Below are 17361 nucleotides of genomic sequence, written 5' to 3' on the forward strand. Positions count from 1 at the left end.
CTTTAACTAATGCAAATGCATAACAGGGGTAATTAAACTTTTTTTTATTATTCTTTAAATAATAACAATAACACTTTGTTATTATTATGCAGTCAAAATATCCACAAAGGCGAAGATGAGCACAAGGAATCATGACGTCACATATCGTCAACAAATGGCGCGAAATCATAGGATTCGCATACGCGGCACTCCAGGCCTTGAATGGACACAGAGAAATCCGAATCTTTGAGTTCATTTCTTTGAGTTTATGCTAGAAAATTATTACATCATATACTTCTATAGTTTAAAGTGCGTCCTTTTATTTCTAAAATATGTCTTCTACAAGAAATAGAATATAAAAATAAACAAGTAGAGCTTCGCTCTTCCTATGCCGTACATGATTCATATTAAAACATCTGGCTGCGCCCTTAAGTCCTTGCCTTCAGTCAAATTAGAATATTAAAGTTGTGACTATGTTATAAGGAATTTATCAATCTAGCTAAATAAATTGATATATGCCACTTGCATAAGGCTCGTAACATATTTAATTTTCGAACTCGTTCGATAAATTTCATGTCACATAGCCAATTATGTAAGATTTTCTATACTCTAAATCTTTTAATATACAGCACATTACAGTGACATTCCAAGCTTGAGGATTATATTTCCTATTATTTGCATTTGCGCGGTATCTTTAGTATTTTAAGAGTACGTATTAATTATGACGTCCTTGGTTTGTCTGCAAAAATGAAGCTGTTTAAATGCTACACTCATGAACATATGACGTAATAATTACTACCTACTAGCAAACGCAGATAACTCTGTTACATGCAAATACAGAATGTGTCTAGGTCGGGCGAATCATTAGCTGTCATGAAAGACTTCGAATACTTCTTGCGACACTAGACTACAAATAAAGCCTCAGGAAAACCAGGGATTTTTTAGAACAAACATTCTGAAGTCTATAAATCAATTTGCCAATATTATTTGTATTCGTTATTTTTTTCGACTATTTTAAGCTTTCTCAAACACGCTAGGCTGGCCTAAATTTGATATTTTTTTTAATTTCGGTCTATCTGTAAAGTTAAATTGATAACCTTTTGAGATCCAAACTATTTGAGCTTCACAAAATGGCTAACGGTAGTTTGTCAGTAACCATTGTGTACGTGTTACTCTGCTTTGTCCATTGTAATTATATTAAAGAGAAGAGGATATTACTAAGTGATCCTGACTACGTCCGGCAACAGATGACCCGTCTACTTAGCGAGTTACAAACCCTTCAGGCTACGGTGCAGTCTCAAACTGGAGAACTACAAACCCTTCAGGCTACGGTGCAGTCTCAAACTGGAGAACTACAAACCCTTCAGGCTACGGTGCAGTCTCAAACTGGAGAACTACAAACCCTTCAGGCTACGATGCAGTCTCAAACTGGAGAACTACAAACCCTTCAGTCTACGGTACAGTCTCAAACTGGAGAACTACAAACCCTTCAGGCTACGGTGCAGTCTCAAACTGGAGAACTACAAACCCTTCAGGCTACGATGCAGTCTCAAACTGGAGAACTACAAACCCTTCAGGCTACGATGCAGTCTCAAACTGGAGAACTACAAACCCTTCAGTCTACGGTGCAGTCTCAAACTGGAGAACTACAAACCCTTCAGGCTACGATGCAGTCTCAAACTGGAGAACTACAAACCCTTCAGTCTACGGTACAGTCTCAAACTGGAGAACTACAAACCCTTCAGTCTACGGTACAGTCTCAAACTGGAGAACTACAAACCCTTCAGGCTACGATGCAGTCTCAAACTGGAGAACTACAAACCCTTCAGTCTACGATGCAGTCTCAAACTGGAGAACTACAAACCCTTCAGTCTACGGTACAGTCTCAAACTGGAGAACTACAAACCCTTCAGGCTACGGTGCAGTCTCAAACTGGAGAACTACATACTTTCCAGGCTACGGTGCAGTCTCAAACTGGAGAACTACAAACCCTTCAGGCTACGGTACAGTCTCAAACTGGAGAACTACAAACCCTTCAGGCTACGGTGCAGTCTCAAACTGGAGAACTACATACTTTCCAGGCTACGGTGCAGTCTCAAACTGGAGAACTACAAACCCTTCAGGCTACGGTGCAGTCTCAAACTGGAGAACTACAAACCCTTCAGGCTACGGTGCAGTCTCAAACTGGAGAACTACAGACCCTTCAGGCTACGGTGCAGTCTCAAACTGGAGAACTACAAACCCTTCAGGCTACGGTGCAGTCTCAAACTGGAGAACTACATACTTTCAAGGCTACGGTGCAGTCTCAAACTGGAGAACTACAAACCCTTCAGGCTACGGTGCAGTCTCAAACTTGAGAACTACAAAACCTTCAGGCTACGGTGCAGTCTCAAACTGGAGAACTACAGACCCTTCAGGCTACGGTGCAGTCTCAAACTGGAGAACTACAAACCCTTCAGGCTACGGTGCAGTCTCAAACTGGAGAACTACATACTTTCCAGGCTACGGTGCAGTCTCAAACTGGAGAACTACAAACCCTTCAGGCTACGGTGCTGTCTCAAACTTGAGAACTACAAAACCTTCAGGCTACGGTGCAGTCTCAAACTGGAGAACTACAGACCCTTCAGGCTACGGTGCAGTCTCAAACTGGAGAACTACAAACCCTTCAGGCTACGGAGCAGTCTCAAACTGGAGAACTACAAACCCTTCAGGCTACGATGCAGTCTCAAACTGGAGAACTACAAACCCTTCAGGCTACGATGCAGTCTCAAACTGGAGAACTACAAACCCTTCAGTCTACGGTGCAGTCTCAAACTGGAGAACTACAAACCCTTCAGGCTACGATGCAGTCTCAAACTGGAGAACTACAAACCCTTCAGGCTACGGTACAGTCTCAAACTGGAGAACTACAAACCCTTCAGGCTACGGTGCAGTCTCAAACTGGAGAACTACAAACCCTTCAGGCTACGGTGCAGTCTCAAACTGGAGAACTACAAACCCTTCAGTCTACGATGCAGTCTCAAACTGGAGAACTACAAACCCTTCAGTCTACGGTACAGTCTCAAACTGGAGAACTACAAACCCTTCAGGCTACGGTGCAGTCTCAAACTGGAGAACTACATACTTTCCAGGCTACGGTGCAGTCTCAAACTGGAGAACTACAAACCCTTCAGTCTACGGTACAGTCTCAAACTGGAGAACTACAAACCCTTCAGGCTACGGTGCAGTCTCAAACTGGAGAACTACATACTTTCCAGGCTACGGTGCAGTCTCAAACTGGAGAACTACAAACCCTTCAGGCTACGGTGCAGTCTCAAACTTGAGAACTACAAAACCTTCAGGCTACGGTGCAGTCTCAAACTGGAGAACTACAGACCCTTCAGGCTACGGTGCAGTCTCAAACTGGAGAACTACAAACCCTTCAGGCTACGGTGCAGTCTCAAACTGGAGAACTACATACTTTCCAGGCTACGGTGCAGTCTCAAACTGGAGAACTACAAACCCTTCAGGCTACGGTGCAGTCTCAAACTTGAGAACTACAAAACCTTCAGGCTACGGTGCAGTCTCAAACTGGAGAACTACAGACCCTTCAGGCTACGGTGCAGTCTCAAACTGGAGAACTACAAACCCTTCAGGCTACGGTGCAGTCTCAAACTGGAGAACTACATACTTTCCAGGCTACGGTGCAGTCTCAAACTGGAGAACTACAAACCCTTCAGGCTACGGTGCAGTCTCAAACTGGAGAACTACAAACCCTTCAGGCTACGGTGCAGTCTCAAACTGGAGAACTACAAACCCTTCAGGCTACGGTGCAGTCTCAAACTGGAGAACTACAAACCCTTCAGGCTACGGTGCAGTCTCAAACTGGAGAACTACAAACCCTTCAGGCTACGGTGCAGTCTCAAACTGGAGAACTACAAACCCTTCAGGCTACGATGCAGTCTCAAACTGGAGAACTACAAACCCTTCAGTCTACGGTGCAGTCTCAAACTGGAGAACTACAAACCCTTCAGGCTACGATGCAGTCTCAAACTGGAGAACTACAAACCCTTCAGTCTACGGTACAGTCTCAAACTGGAGAACTACAAACCCTTCAGTCTACGGTACAGTCTCAAACTGGAGAACTACAAACCCTTCAGGCTACGATGCAGTCTCAAACTGGAGAACTACAAACCCTTCAGTCTACGATGCAGTCTCAAACTGGAGAACTACAAACCCTTCAGTCTACGGTACAGTCTCAAACTGGAGAACTACAAACCCTTCAGGCTACGGTGCAGTCTCAAACTGGAGAACTACATACTTTCCAGGCTACGGTGCAGTCTCAAACTGGAGAACTACAAACCCTTCAGTCTACGGTACAGTCTCAAACTGGAGAACTACAAACCCTTCAGGCTACGGTGCAGTCTCAAACTGGAGAACTACATACTTTCCAGGCTACGGTGCAGTCTCAAACTGGAGAACTACAAACCCTTCAGGCTACGGTGCAGTCTCAAACTTGAGAACTACAAACCCTTCAGGCTACGGTGCAGTCTCAAACTGGAGAACTACAGACCCTTCAGGCTACGGTGCAGTCTCAAACTGGAGAACTACAAACCCTTCAGGCTACGGTGCAGTCTCAAACTGGAGAACTACAGACCCTTCAGGCTACGGTGCAGTCTCAAACTGGAGAACTACAGACCCTTCAGGCTACGATGCAGTCCAAAAATGGAGAGATACAAACCTTACAAGCCACGGTACATGCGCAAAATGGAATTATTTCATCACTTGAACAGCAAATATCACAGGCAAACTAAGGTATTCACTTATATTAGGTATCAATTGTTATTTATAGATAGAAATAGCCACCAGCTGTCATCCTTTCCTTTTGACCGATCGGTCCTAAAACTAGACAACTAGAGTCCTATATATGGAATTTGAGAGATCATTTTTATACTTTCTGCGAAAATAATGGTTACAAACTTTATCTATCAAAATTCAAAATGGCTGCCTTTCGGCAATGCTTTAGACCGATCTGTCCCCAAAAATGCAATATGTACAATATGGTTCCAAGGGGAACATGCATGCGGTTTGAATGTTATGATGATGGTGGGCTAATAATTGGAGGTGACTAAAACTAAAACTAGAATGTACATTGCACATCAAAGAAAAATAAAGACATATAGGAAAATAATGAATAAAAAATGAATGATTTTAAAAGAGAAAACACTTCGTTTTTAACTTTACAGATCGAAGCGGCTCTACGTTTGTCCGCTGGCCAACCTGACTGAAATAGTGTATTCTGGTAAGCGGAATCATTTATTTTAAACTTAAATAATTGTAATATATCATTTGCGATGAATATCTTACAGTGGTGGTGAATGCTTAGCAACCCAAAAGAATTTAGATAGTTATGCATCATAACATTCTACTAGAAATAGGGATTAACAATCCACAATGGCTGAAAAGTCATACTGCTTATATTTATAATATTTGTATTGCGTTCTATCTATGATTACTCATTTGGCAATTTTAAAAGATGCCATTTTAACTTATTCCACACTTTCTTTCCACATGATCTTGATTCCATTTTACGTAATCTGAATTTGATGTCATTTATATTTCGTTTGTCATGTCCGAAATCATTATCATGGACATGCTATTGCAATAATTATCGTGACAGATGAATTGTTTTACTTAAATGTAAGTTAAATAACAATGGTGATGTCAAAAAAGAAAAATAACAAGTTATATGGTTTATGTGCAGGCTACGCGGGTGGGTCTTGGTATTCTAATAAAGGAGCGGCAGCAGAATATGTATGTTTGCCAAGGGACCCTACTTGGGGACCATACAGTAACTTGCCAAGCGATGACTACTCAGCGAATATGTATGGAGCTGAATATGAAGCATACACCGCGACCACGCCATTCGGGCCGAAATCTCACGACGAAGAAGTACCCTGTGCGGTCTGTAGACCGAAATCTTTTGCCTCCTCTGTGATGATACCGGCGAGAACCAACTGCTACATCGGCTGGACGAAGGCGTACGGCGGGTCATTGGCAGCGGGTTACTATAATCACGCCGCGGCATCACAGTACGTTTGTGTAGATGAACACGCTCAACCTTTAGACGGAGGCGCAACCACCAACGATAATGGGAAATTGTTCTTAGCTGTAAAAGCCCAATGTGGCTCTCTTCGATGTCCTCCATACGAACAGAATAAATATCTTTCGTGCGTTGTGTGTATGAAATAGGTTTTCCCTGTCTTCTCTTAGAAATAAAAAAATAAAATTTGACAAGCGATAAGTATCAGTTGCTGTGTTTTGTAAAGATCTTTGGAAAATATCAATTCTATGGCAAGCTAATTTTACATTTATTGAAGGAGCAATGTCTATCCCGTATTTTATTGAATTATATAAGATATCATATATAAATATGAGATATTTCATATTGTTATAAGATATCTGATATAGTATATAAGATATCTGATATAGTATATAAGATATCTGATATAGTAAGATATCTCATATAATATATAAGATAGTTTATATAGTATATATGATATCTCATATTGAAATTAAATGAGATATCTTATTTATGTATACATGTATAAGATATTTAATATCAAAGAAACACAATTTAACAAAGCATGACAATTGATTGACTATCCGGGCCTCGAACTCACTATCTACGGCACCCGATCGCCGAGCCAAACATATCTGCGCCTTCTAACACTGCGCCACATCCACATCCCCAGAAAACTGAGCCTTGTATAAACAATCTACAATAGTAGTTTTATTCTTTAACGAATGTTTCTTTTGACACCTTCCAAAAGTAGAGATTTAGACAATCACAAAAATTGTTTGTTCAAGGTTAAAACGTGACTTTAACGAGACAGAAACCTCATCAAGATCCTTAATTAAACCTACTTGACCTTTCAAATATATCAACCATTATCAACTATTCGACCAGGTTGCATAATTATCAATCCAACAGATCAGAAAAGTGTTACAATTCAAAACGAATACATGATCAGAGTTTAGTAGAATTAGGTTCAGTACTGATCTTTCTTATGTCTCTTTCAAACTTTGGAGTATAGTTATGAGGTATCGCAAAAGAGAAGAGGAGGCATGACCGCATGTATGTGTTGGGTTGTGATGACTATAACAAATTTTGGTTAGAAAATCTTTGTCGATATTGTTGAACGACGAAGAGAGACTAAAATCATGAAAACTAATAAAACTTACTAGTATAAGCTGAACGTTCTATTCCCACCACGTTCGCTCGCTGGTTTACGTTTATAAGAGGATTGTTAAATTTTGTTGAATCAAAGGAAATCCTATAAAAATTGGAATAATCTTATCACTGTTTATAGCATGAAAAATATCACTAGAGATTAAGTGGGGATACTATCTGAACTTATACAGAAAAATATAAATGAACATGAACCCCTTATCTTCATAGTTTGTTTGTTTCACTTGACGCCTTTCATATTGTTTGAGAAAACTTTACTAAATGTGAACCAGATATGATAGTAGTTCATCCATGCCCCACATAAAGTGCCATAGTGACTTAACCCTTATAAATTGATAACATTAGTAAGGTCATCTGAACGTTTATCAGTCTAGCAGAATGTTCCGTCATAAAATGGCGAAAGGTTGGCAAACTTCCAATTTGGTAGTTACAGTTCTATATATGTTATTATGTTGTCTTCATTGTCATGGTGACAAAGAGAAGAGAATTCTCTTGTCCGACCCCGAATATGTTCAGCAACAGATGACTCACCTACAGAGCGAACTACAGACCCTACAGGCGACGGTACAGGCACAGAACGTCAAACTTCAGACACAAGATGGAAAGATATCGTCACTGGAACAACGTCTGTCACATGCGAATCAAGGTAAGTAAACATTTACACAATGTATTTCAAGGTTTCAAATTTTATTTTATTAATTTTCTAAATCGCTGACATCGACAAATTAATTTGCTTACCTGAGCGTATTCTAATTTCAATTGTACTTTTAGATTAGCTTTTTAATAGTAGAATAATTTACTACAGTAGAACGGTGATCTAAGTAAACCACCACGACACTATAATTTCATTTTGTATTCTTTCAAAATTATCAAAACAATAAGAAAATTTAATTTGCATTGTATTCAAAATTTGGTTTCCATATTTAAACAACTTGGGAACTTATTACATAATAAAATGTTTGAAGCGAATAGAAAAGCTTTTTCCACATTCGAATTTCAAATTACATAGTAATGCTATCACGAAAAAGTGATCTATGCATTTTTAGGATATTAAAAACTGGTACTCACAATGGTATACATACCTTGTATTCAATTAAACCTGACATCAATTGTTGTATTTTGCATGGATAACAAGAGCAATTTACATGTTCTGTGCATGACTGTGCCATCGTCATGGAATATAAGCTGACAATCTTTCAATTATGTTTAATCTTATTGAGCATGATGTGGTTCAATGAAAACAAAAATAAAATGAAAAACTATAAATTACAAATTCATGACGTTTTTGTTAGCCAATACTTTTCCATTCGTTTAGTTCCATTTCATATTTAACTACAGATGGAGGCGGTGCTACCTTTGTCCGCTGGGGAAGGACCGACTGTCCAGCCAACTTGACGGAGTTAGTATATTCAGGTAAGTCGAATTAATCAACCACAGTATTCCCAATATCTAGGGGTTACTATCACTATTGATGCATCCACCACTGGAATATATCATTGTAAATCTTGAGGCTCTGTGTGCCATAAAGTGTGTATACAATGAGACATAATATATTGGTCCTGTTGAACATCTAAAATTTTCAAGTTTCTCTCAAGCTTTAAGGTATGCGATTGGTAAGACTTTATCTTATGCATAATCGTAATACTAAATTACGCCCATTTCTCATACTTGATTTGAAATTAATAACGATTTGATACCATATTGATGCTCCTTCAGCTTTTGTTTATGACGTATCCCGTCTTTGCATATTACAGAGTTAGCTACCTTGCGGATAGGTATTGATTGTGATGTCATTATTTTGTAAGCGCAATTCACGTCGTTTTCTCCGAAAATGATGACGTTACGCTCGCCAACACATGACGTCACAATCATCAATACCTATCCGTAAGTGCAGATAACTCTGTAATATGCAAAATTTTATACAGAATAGGGGTGGATATAGCGACTGTTGGTAACTCCGGATCCTGGAGTATCGATTACGAGAATACCACATGGTTATTTCCATAGATTATAAAATTCAAACAGGTACTTATACATATCTAGCATGTCCAAATTTATGATGTCAAAATCTTTCTTTCATTTTTTAGTTTTGATTTTTAGGAAGCAGTTCAAATCGTAATCTTGTTCCAGAGTGTTTTACTGTCGTGTGTTCATCTTGTTTTTACAATATGAAAGGATAACATGTATGTTCTTCAGTTGGCAAAGGATATAGTCAATATGAGTTCGACTTTTCGAATTCCCACCAATAAAAATCCGCACTGAACTCACAAATAAGAATGTCGAAATATAAAGATAGGAAAGACTGCAATTATAATACATTTCACTACTTGATTTTATATGTTTATGTTATTGTTATGGGGAGTAGGGTGTCGGGGTATGGGTGGGGTTAGAATCTAAAATAATCTAAGTAGAAAATTACAACACAACTATTTTTTAGTTAACTGGCTGTGAATACAAACGATATCGTAATTCAAATGAATGAATAAATAGTTAACAAGAGATTACAAAAGCATCTGACTTTGTAGGCTACGCCGGTGGATCTTGGTGGGACCATACTGGAGCAGCAGCAGAATACGTTTGTTTGCCACGAGATCCAGATTTAGGACCGCTACAAAATCTGCCCAATGATGATTATTCGGCATTAATGTATGGCGCCGAGTACGAGTCAGTCAACGGCCACACGCCATTTGGCCCTAATTCTCACAACAAAGAAGTCCCCTGTGCGGTCTGTAGACCTAAATCTTTTGTCTCTTCTTTGATGATACCGGCAAAGACAACATGCTACAGCGGCTGGACGAAGGCGTACAGCGGGTCACTGGCGGCAGGTGAATACGCTCATAAAGCGGCATCGCAATACGTTTGTGTAGATGGACAAGCACAAGATTTAGATGGAGGAGGTGACGCCAACCATGATGGGAAGTTGTTCTTCGCTGTAAGAGCTCAGTGTGGCTCGCTCAGATGTCCACCATACGAGCAGAATAAATATCTTTCGTGTGTCGTGTGCTTGAAATGATAAATCTTTTCATTGATTTTTTTTTATAAATAAAGCACTTCATTCAGTTATATATTAGTGTTGGTTTGTATTTAATATGAATGGTGAATTTGAAGATGCCAGTTGTGACGTCCATGACAGTATGTCTCCCTCAATTTAAGCTCATCATCAAAACATTTTCAGTGATTACATACAATTTTGAAAAATTGCAATAACAGAGACTATTGTTGTCCTAAGTGCCCTATCTATATTTCTGTTTAATGGGTCCTGCACCTCCTGCCCAAGGGGAATCAGAACCATGATGTACTCAAATTCTATTATAATATCGTCATGGCTGCTTCTGGCCAAATTAAGTTACAGTCCATGCAGAATTCTAGGATTAATATTTATTCAATATATTCTAGGAATAATATTTCATGCCCAATGGATGTCAGGCAAGATTTATACAAACCATGTTACATTCCCCAAAAGATATTTCTGAGCAAAGGATTTGATACAATCCATGCAGAACTTTTTCTGTGGCTATAGTAGCGCTTTCAAATACATGTAAATGTTAAAAGATGACAGATACTGTGACATGACTTAAGCTCAACTTAGCAAGTCAGAGGCCCAATATCATATCACCAAGTCTCTTAGTTATAGTCAAGATGTTTAGTCTACCTGATCCCTGTGACCTTGAATGACTTTTTGACACTTGTGATCTCATATAAAGGTCAAGGTCATTTTTCAGAGAAATTCCGAACTTGGAAATCCTATATTCCAGCATGTGACAAGTGTAAAGTCAGTGCTTACGCGGTCTCGACTGCGTAGTCACTAACATGAACTCTTTTCAAATATTTAATCCTTTTTGATCCATGTGAAACTGTACCTTGGATGACAGTCAAAGTTTTTCATTTGAACAAATAGGTAGAGCTTAATCTAAGCATGGTTTAGGAAGAATATCAGGCCTTTTAGTCACCGACAATATATCTTTAAAAAAATATGCTTATTTGACCCCTGTGACCTTAAAGTTAATATTCAGTAAAGGAAGGCTAAATACGGTAAAAATAGTGTTTAATAGTATATTTCTAATGAAATAGAAAAATAAAAATTCCTGTCGAAATCGCTCTGTAGCTATGCGAAGAAATTTAATCTATTAAAGGAATCGTAAAATGTCCTCCCTGCTGGTCATGTCCTTGTTAACATTTCGACACAGTCCCACTTTCAAAGAATTAATGTTGATAACTTTGCTAAATTTACATGGGGCTTTTCCATATTTTCAATGATTAAAACTGGACAACAAAAGCAGAACTTGACTGTTGTTGACTTTTGGAAGGCCAATGAATCTTTGCCTGACTATTCACTTAAAATGAAAGCCAAGGTATTTCATTAATTTGTAACCCTTCATCCCATTAAGACAGGCCAAACATCTGGTTTCTAGGTCTCATAATAAAAAACAAGAAGTCAGCATTGCTGATATCTCAACAGTGATACCGTAGGACTATGTATGGTTTGAGCCTTTTTTTTCTTCAAAAGATGCGCTCTATGGTATCATAGATAAAATCTTTTGTCAGCAGATAATGGCCAAAGTTTTAAAATTTTAAAAATTATTTTGGATGGTTACCATAGCAACTACAGCTGAAAAATTAGAAAGCAGTAATTATAGCTAAATAAGGGATGTATTAAATATTTAAAATACATCAACTTAATCTTTTAACAACACTTTCGAAAATTTGATGGATTTTGGGGCCAAATACAGCCCAAACCATACATACAATGTAGACCTTTAATCATACTTGAAAAAAAAGTTGGTTTACAGTGATTAGTTACCTGGCTGTAATCTCACTTACACTTCTCACCACATTTCTTGTCCCTGTAAGCAACTTTGTAAAGTTTAAACCTGATATTGTCCAATTCATCAGGTGAGTCCTCGCCTGAATCAACAGTATCTCCTACTAAAGATGATTGCACTGGAAGTCCAACGTCTCCTAATTTTAACTTATTTCTGTAAATTCCAATTTTTTCATTAGCTTGAGTAAAAAAGTCCGCCTTTTTGTCTTCAGATTTGAGAGAATCTGGCAATCCACTACAGAGATACTTGCAGTTAATGGCAAACCATGATGCTAGTACAGCGGTTAGGTTGACCTTCACGCCTGAGTGACTTTTAGTTGGTGCGAGAAAAGGAATATATGAGGATTCCAAGAGAACATCATGTTCCGATTCGTAGAAATAAATCACTAGACCAGAACTGGATACTCCAAAACATGGAACTAAATTGTGTTTACTCAAAGGATGAATCTGTTTTTGCAGAAAAGAAAAAACCACAGTCTGGGCAATGAGTTTGTCACTTTTTACCAAGCCGGAACAGTTCTGGATCATTAATCCTTGATTGCTGGGATTTTCCTCATCTTCTTCCATAACACCTACTCCAACGTTTTGGTTCACAATGATATCTAAAGGACCACTCCATACTTCTTCATTACCTGTATTGAAAACATGATTACTAGATACGTACAATGTTATGTTAACTTTAATAAAACTTCACAGATTTCCTAAACTTTCTATTTTTCCAACAATTAAAATGATATTTCAATACTTTGCTTAACACTTACATTTACTTTAAGATATTTCACACAAGTGGACACAGATGCACTGAATAGATATAATGCTAAATAAACTATTGGTAAAGCAAAATCGTTCTTTAGGTCCACAAGCAGATCCAGAGCATTATTTTGTGAGTTTCCAAATTCCATAGGGGGAGGGGGGTATCATGAGTGTAAATTAAGGAAACCTGAAAATTTTAATGATTAAGTTAGGGGGTGATTCTTGAAGCCCACAAATAACCTTCTCTGGACTGCTACTATATATATAAGGTCTGAAGATTTCCTTTCGGTAACTGTTACTAGGCTTTGATATAAATAGGTTATAGTAAATTCCCCTCCACCCTCTTTGGCACAACCATCCAAATTATTATGATTTCTAGAAGTTTCGCAATGTGAATTGCAAAATATTAAAACAATAAATTATTTGCTTAAAATTACTTGCATGATGCTGAACACTTATTATGTGTCATGTCTACCAGGTATTTTTATTATTCAAGAATCCATTCAACATTATTATGCATTATCAATTCACACCTCAGATTTTAATTAATGTAAATTTCTATTCATATATATAATTACATGACTGACCTATACTGACCTATATTGGTATCTCTTCAACTCCAATACCGACCTACATGTATACTGGTATCTCCACAACTCCAATACTGACCTATACTGGTATCTCCACAACTCCAATACTGACTTATAAGTAGGTATCTCCACAACTCCAATACTGACATATACTGGTATTTCCACAACTACAATACTGACTTTTTGTACTAGTATCTCCACAACTCCATTACTGACCTATACTGGTATCTCCACAACTCCAATACTGGCCTATACTGGTATCCCCACAACTCCAATAATGACATATATTGGTATCTCTACAACTCCAATACTGACCTATACTGGTATCTCCACAACTCCAATACTGACCTATATTGATATCTCCACAACTCCAATACTGACCTATACTGGTATCTCTACAACTCCAATACTGACCTATACTGGTATCTCCACAACTTCAATACTGACCTATATTGGTATCTCCACAACTCCAATACTGACCTATATTGGTATCTCCACAACTCCAATACTGACCTATATTGGTATCTCCACAATTCCAATACTGGCCTATACTGGTATCTTCACAACTCCGATACTGACCTATGCTTGTATCTCTACAACTCCAATACTGACCTTTATTGGTATCTCCACAACTCCAATACTGACCTATACTGGTATCTCCACAACTCCAATACTGACCTATATTGGATTTCCACAACTCCAATACTGACCTATACTGGTATCTCCTAACACTCCAGTGAAATCACAGTCAGGAGAACAGGGGCATCTGACTTTTTCTTTTTTCTTCACAAGATGTTTGTTAATGACGTATCGTGATGATGTTGCTAATTTTCCTGTTAAGTGATTGGCTAGGACTATTGGAAGATCTGTTTCATCATATTGTTCCAAATTCAACAGGATGGCTTGTGTTTCTGTTGAAAGATAAAAGGCGAATTAAAATTTCACATGAATTGTCTTTATAATTTTATGTGTAAAGCATTTCAAAATATACATTTTGAATTGCGATATTTTTCTGACCTATGATATAATATTTCAGCATGCTTGCAGTGACTTTTTTTGATACATTTGAAACAGAATACAGGCCCCTATCTCTCGAAAAATTTTGCTGTATTTTCCCAATTTTATATAAATTTTTTCCCAAATAAACAAAAATATATATGTTTCAAGACATGTGAAATGTAGTTTTTCCCAATTCAAAATACAAAGGCCTCACTAAGAAAATCACTAGCTTGAAACTGAAGCAGAATGCAAGGCAGCTTATATTGCATCAAAAATGGTATGTATCATATCATAATATCCTGTGCTCACTAGATATGGATAGCATTTTGGGCATTTTGCTAATGGTAGACACTAATTGCTAAAATAAAAATTATCATTTTAGCAATTTTTGCTAAGCCATTTTTTTAGCTGAAGAAAGAAAATAAATTTGTTATTTCATTTTTTTTTTCATTCTAAATAGCTGAGCTATCAAATTCATGATTCAAGATGGAATTTAAGTGCCTGAACATTTGTCATTCCAAGTGTTACACTGAAAAAAATAATGGCCTGGTTATGGCCTTGAGTAATAGGGAGGGATATGTGGAGGAGTATGAAAATATCATGTTCTTTTATTATTTTCTTAGTTTACTTTTAGCAATTTAAAGCATTGCAAATTTTGCCCTATGCGCTATTGTAGATATCACTCATATTTTTAGTAATTTTTAAAGGACAAAAAATTGACTTTGTGGAGCACTAGGTGTTTTCTGCTGAAAATATTTTCTTTTTTGCTAAAGAAAAAAGCAAGGTTTTAGCAACTTTTGCTAAGGTGTTTTCTTATTTAGAGTTACCAGAGATATCGCAGGGAAAATATTGCGATTTTCAAAATGTATATCTTCATGGACATTTAAAAGGATCCAATTTGGGCTTACCTTTCACAAAATTATTGTATCAAGTAAGCCTTAAAGGGACATGAACCTAAATAAACCATGTAAATTTGAGTAAAATACATATTTAAGACGTGTCAGATACCTTACTAAGTAATATATATCAGTTATTGTGCAAATGTGTCAAATTAAATAATTATAATGGAAATTCCATCTTTCTGTATTTTGAACCGGCCCGGTCGAATTTTGTAATGATAGTGTATAGTAGTGTTGAACTTTAGTGACCTCCCACAATGCACTGCACAAGTTAAATCCATGTAAACAAAATGGTGGGTCAAAAACGTGGGTGAAGCGAACAGGAACGAATTCCAATAGAAAACAGTGTACGTCAAGAGTCAGTAACGTGCGCGATTGGGAAATTAGGTAAATATAAATGTATCGCTGAAATGCAAGAGACGGGAGCAACTTCCCACTTTGTACTTGCATGATGTACATATGTGCAATAAGTCAGGAACCTCCCTTCGCGGTGCCCTGACGAATGAAAAGTCTCGTTTGAGTTTTGACTTATCATTCTTATGCTAAATACAAATTGTTTATAACAAATATGGCTTAAACTCATTTGTCAACCATCGTAATAAGAAAATAATTTTGAAATGTGGAAAACTAATATTCCTTGTCACGTCAGCAAGTTTGTTGTTCATTATAACCTCGCTTTCGGCAAGCTTTCGTTTTGTGTTCCAAAAATAGAATATGACGGTCTATTTTTATCATTTTTGAGGTAGGTATTCCCCTCGTTTTCCTGACGTTTTAGATAACTAATCGTAATAAAATTTTCAATAATTTTTCTAATTTCCATAACGGCTTTGAATAGCAGAAGCTATCTACATATCTTCCGAGGAGCGCTAACTCGCTCCATGGGATATGTAGATAGCTTCTGCTATTCATAGCCGCTATGAAAATTAGAAAAATACATTCAATCCCTTTGTGAAAACAATTTTGGCCATTGGCTGATCAAAAATACACCTGTAGTAGGTTTTAATTGTACATAGTGATACGTTCGCCTTCTAGCTTCACGCTAGGGGGAATTTCCCTTTAGCTCAGTCGGTAGAGCGGAAGACCAGTAGGTCCGGGGTCGCGGGTTCGAGCACAGCTGGCGGCACTACTCTCGCCCCTGCTGCACAACAATTAACAGTAAACTGTGAATCTGATAACCCCTATTACATATACATAAGAATGACTGCATTAAACACAACTAGAACTGTCACCAAAGTGGACACTAATACCTGGCCCTGCTGAACAAATTTAGTAATAACTCCATTAATAGGGGACATAGCAGAACACTATATATTTTATAGGGTTCTGTCAGAGATTTATATTATTATACTATTTAAATCGCTGGTTCTATCTGTGTACCAAATTTTCTCAAAATCTGTCAAGTTTATGTTTGTGAAATAATTTTGTTTATATCTGATAAATTAGACGAGAAAATTAACTCAAATTTCCAAAGCAAATTGCCACAATATCAAATTAAACCATATTGTATATGTACACGTACCTTCATCAGCCATGTAGTGCAACAATTTACTAAGCACGAATCTTTCGGGAATACTGTCAGGAATTTCCCCCTCTTTCAGAAACTTTGACACAGTGGTTAATCCTGCCACAAAAACTGTTCCGAACACTTTCTTTTTGATCGGTTTTACACTACAATATGCGTTACAGAATGAGACTCCGCCATTAGCATCAGCCGCATTACAGTTGTAAAAACGGAGAGCATTTAAAACGGGACCTCGATAAACGTCACACAAATCAAACAAATGTAGCGCCAACTTCTTCTTCAAATACCCTGGAAAATCTTTAAATATCGGATCAAGATTATCCTTAGCTTCACAACGTTTCTTATGTGGAACATCAAGGTCTGCGTCCGTATATTCCGACATGTTTTGTTTTTATAAGGTGATACGCATGCGCTCTCGTCGGAAAATTGGTAAATCGAAAGTGAAAGTATATCTATATTTGAATTAGATTCTACTTACTTTTTGCTAACTTATCTTCTGGTTCAGGACCCATTGAAGGGTTTCAACAAACACATATAACAGTGAATTCTCATTTCTTGTCCAAAAG

General features: G+C 37.6%; 3 protein-coding genes across 3 annotated transcripts; 2 read left to right on the plus strand and 1 right to left on the minus strand.

Moving 5' to 3' along the window:
• The first annotated feature begins 1025 nt into the window (after positions 1–1025).
• LOC138330829 (uncharacterized) lies at positions 1026–6210 on the plus strand. Its single transcript, XM_069278336.1, has 3 exons — positions 1026–1478; positions 5212–5260; positions 5723–6210. Exons 1-3 carry the CDS (start codon positions 1110–1112, stop codon positions 6208–6210), a joined length of 906 nt encoding a protein of 301 aa, XP_069134437.1. The 5' UTR covers positions 1026–1109.
• Positions 6211–7603: 1393 nt separating this feature from the next.
• Positions 7604–10273, plus strand: LOC138331446 (uncharacterized). The gene is made up of 3 exons (XM_069279087.1): positions 7604–7856; positions 8549–8623; positions 9736–10273. Exons 1-3 carry the CDS (start codon positions 7604–7606, stop codon positions 10221–10223), a joined length of 816 nt encoding a protein of 271 aa, XP_069135188.1. The 3' UTR covers positions 10224–10273.
• A 965-nt stretch (positions 10274–11238) lies between these two features.
• Positions 11239–17201, minus strand: LOC138331445 (uncharacterized). The gene is made up of 3 exons (XM_069279086.1): positions 16793–17201; positions 14086–14286; positions 11239–12664 (listed from the first exon to the last, which is right to left on the minus strand). Exons 1-3 carry the CDS (start codon positions 17175–17177, stop codon positions 12024–12026), a joined length of 1227 nt encoding a protein of 408 aa, XP_069135187.1. The 5' UTR covers positions 17178–17201; the 3' UTR covers positions 11239–12023.
• Positions 17202–17361: the final 160 nt, after the last annotated feature.

This window comes from Argopecten irradians, chromosome 9 (assembly GCF_041381155.1).
Source record: "Argopecten irradians isolate NY chromosome 9, Ai_NY, whole genome shotgun sequence".
Taxonomy (NCBI): Eukaryota; Metazoa; Mollusca; class Bivalvia; order Pectinida; family Pectinidae; genus Argopecten; species Argopecten irradians.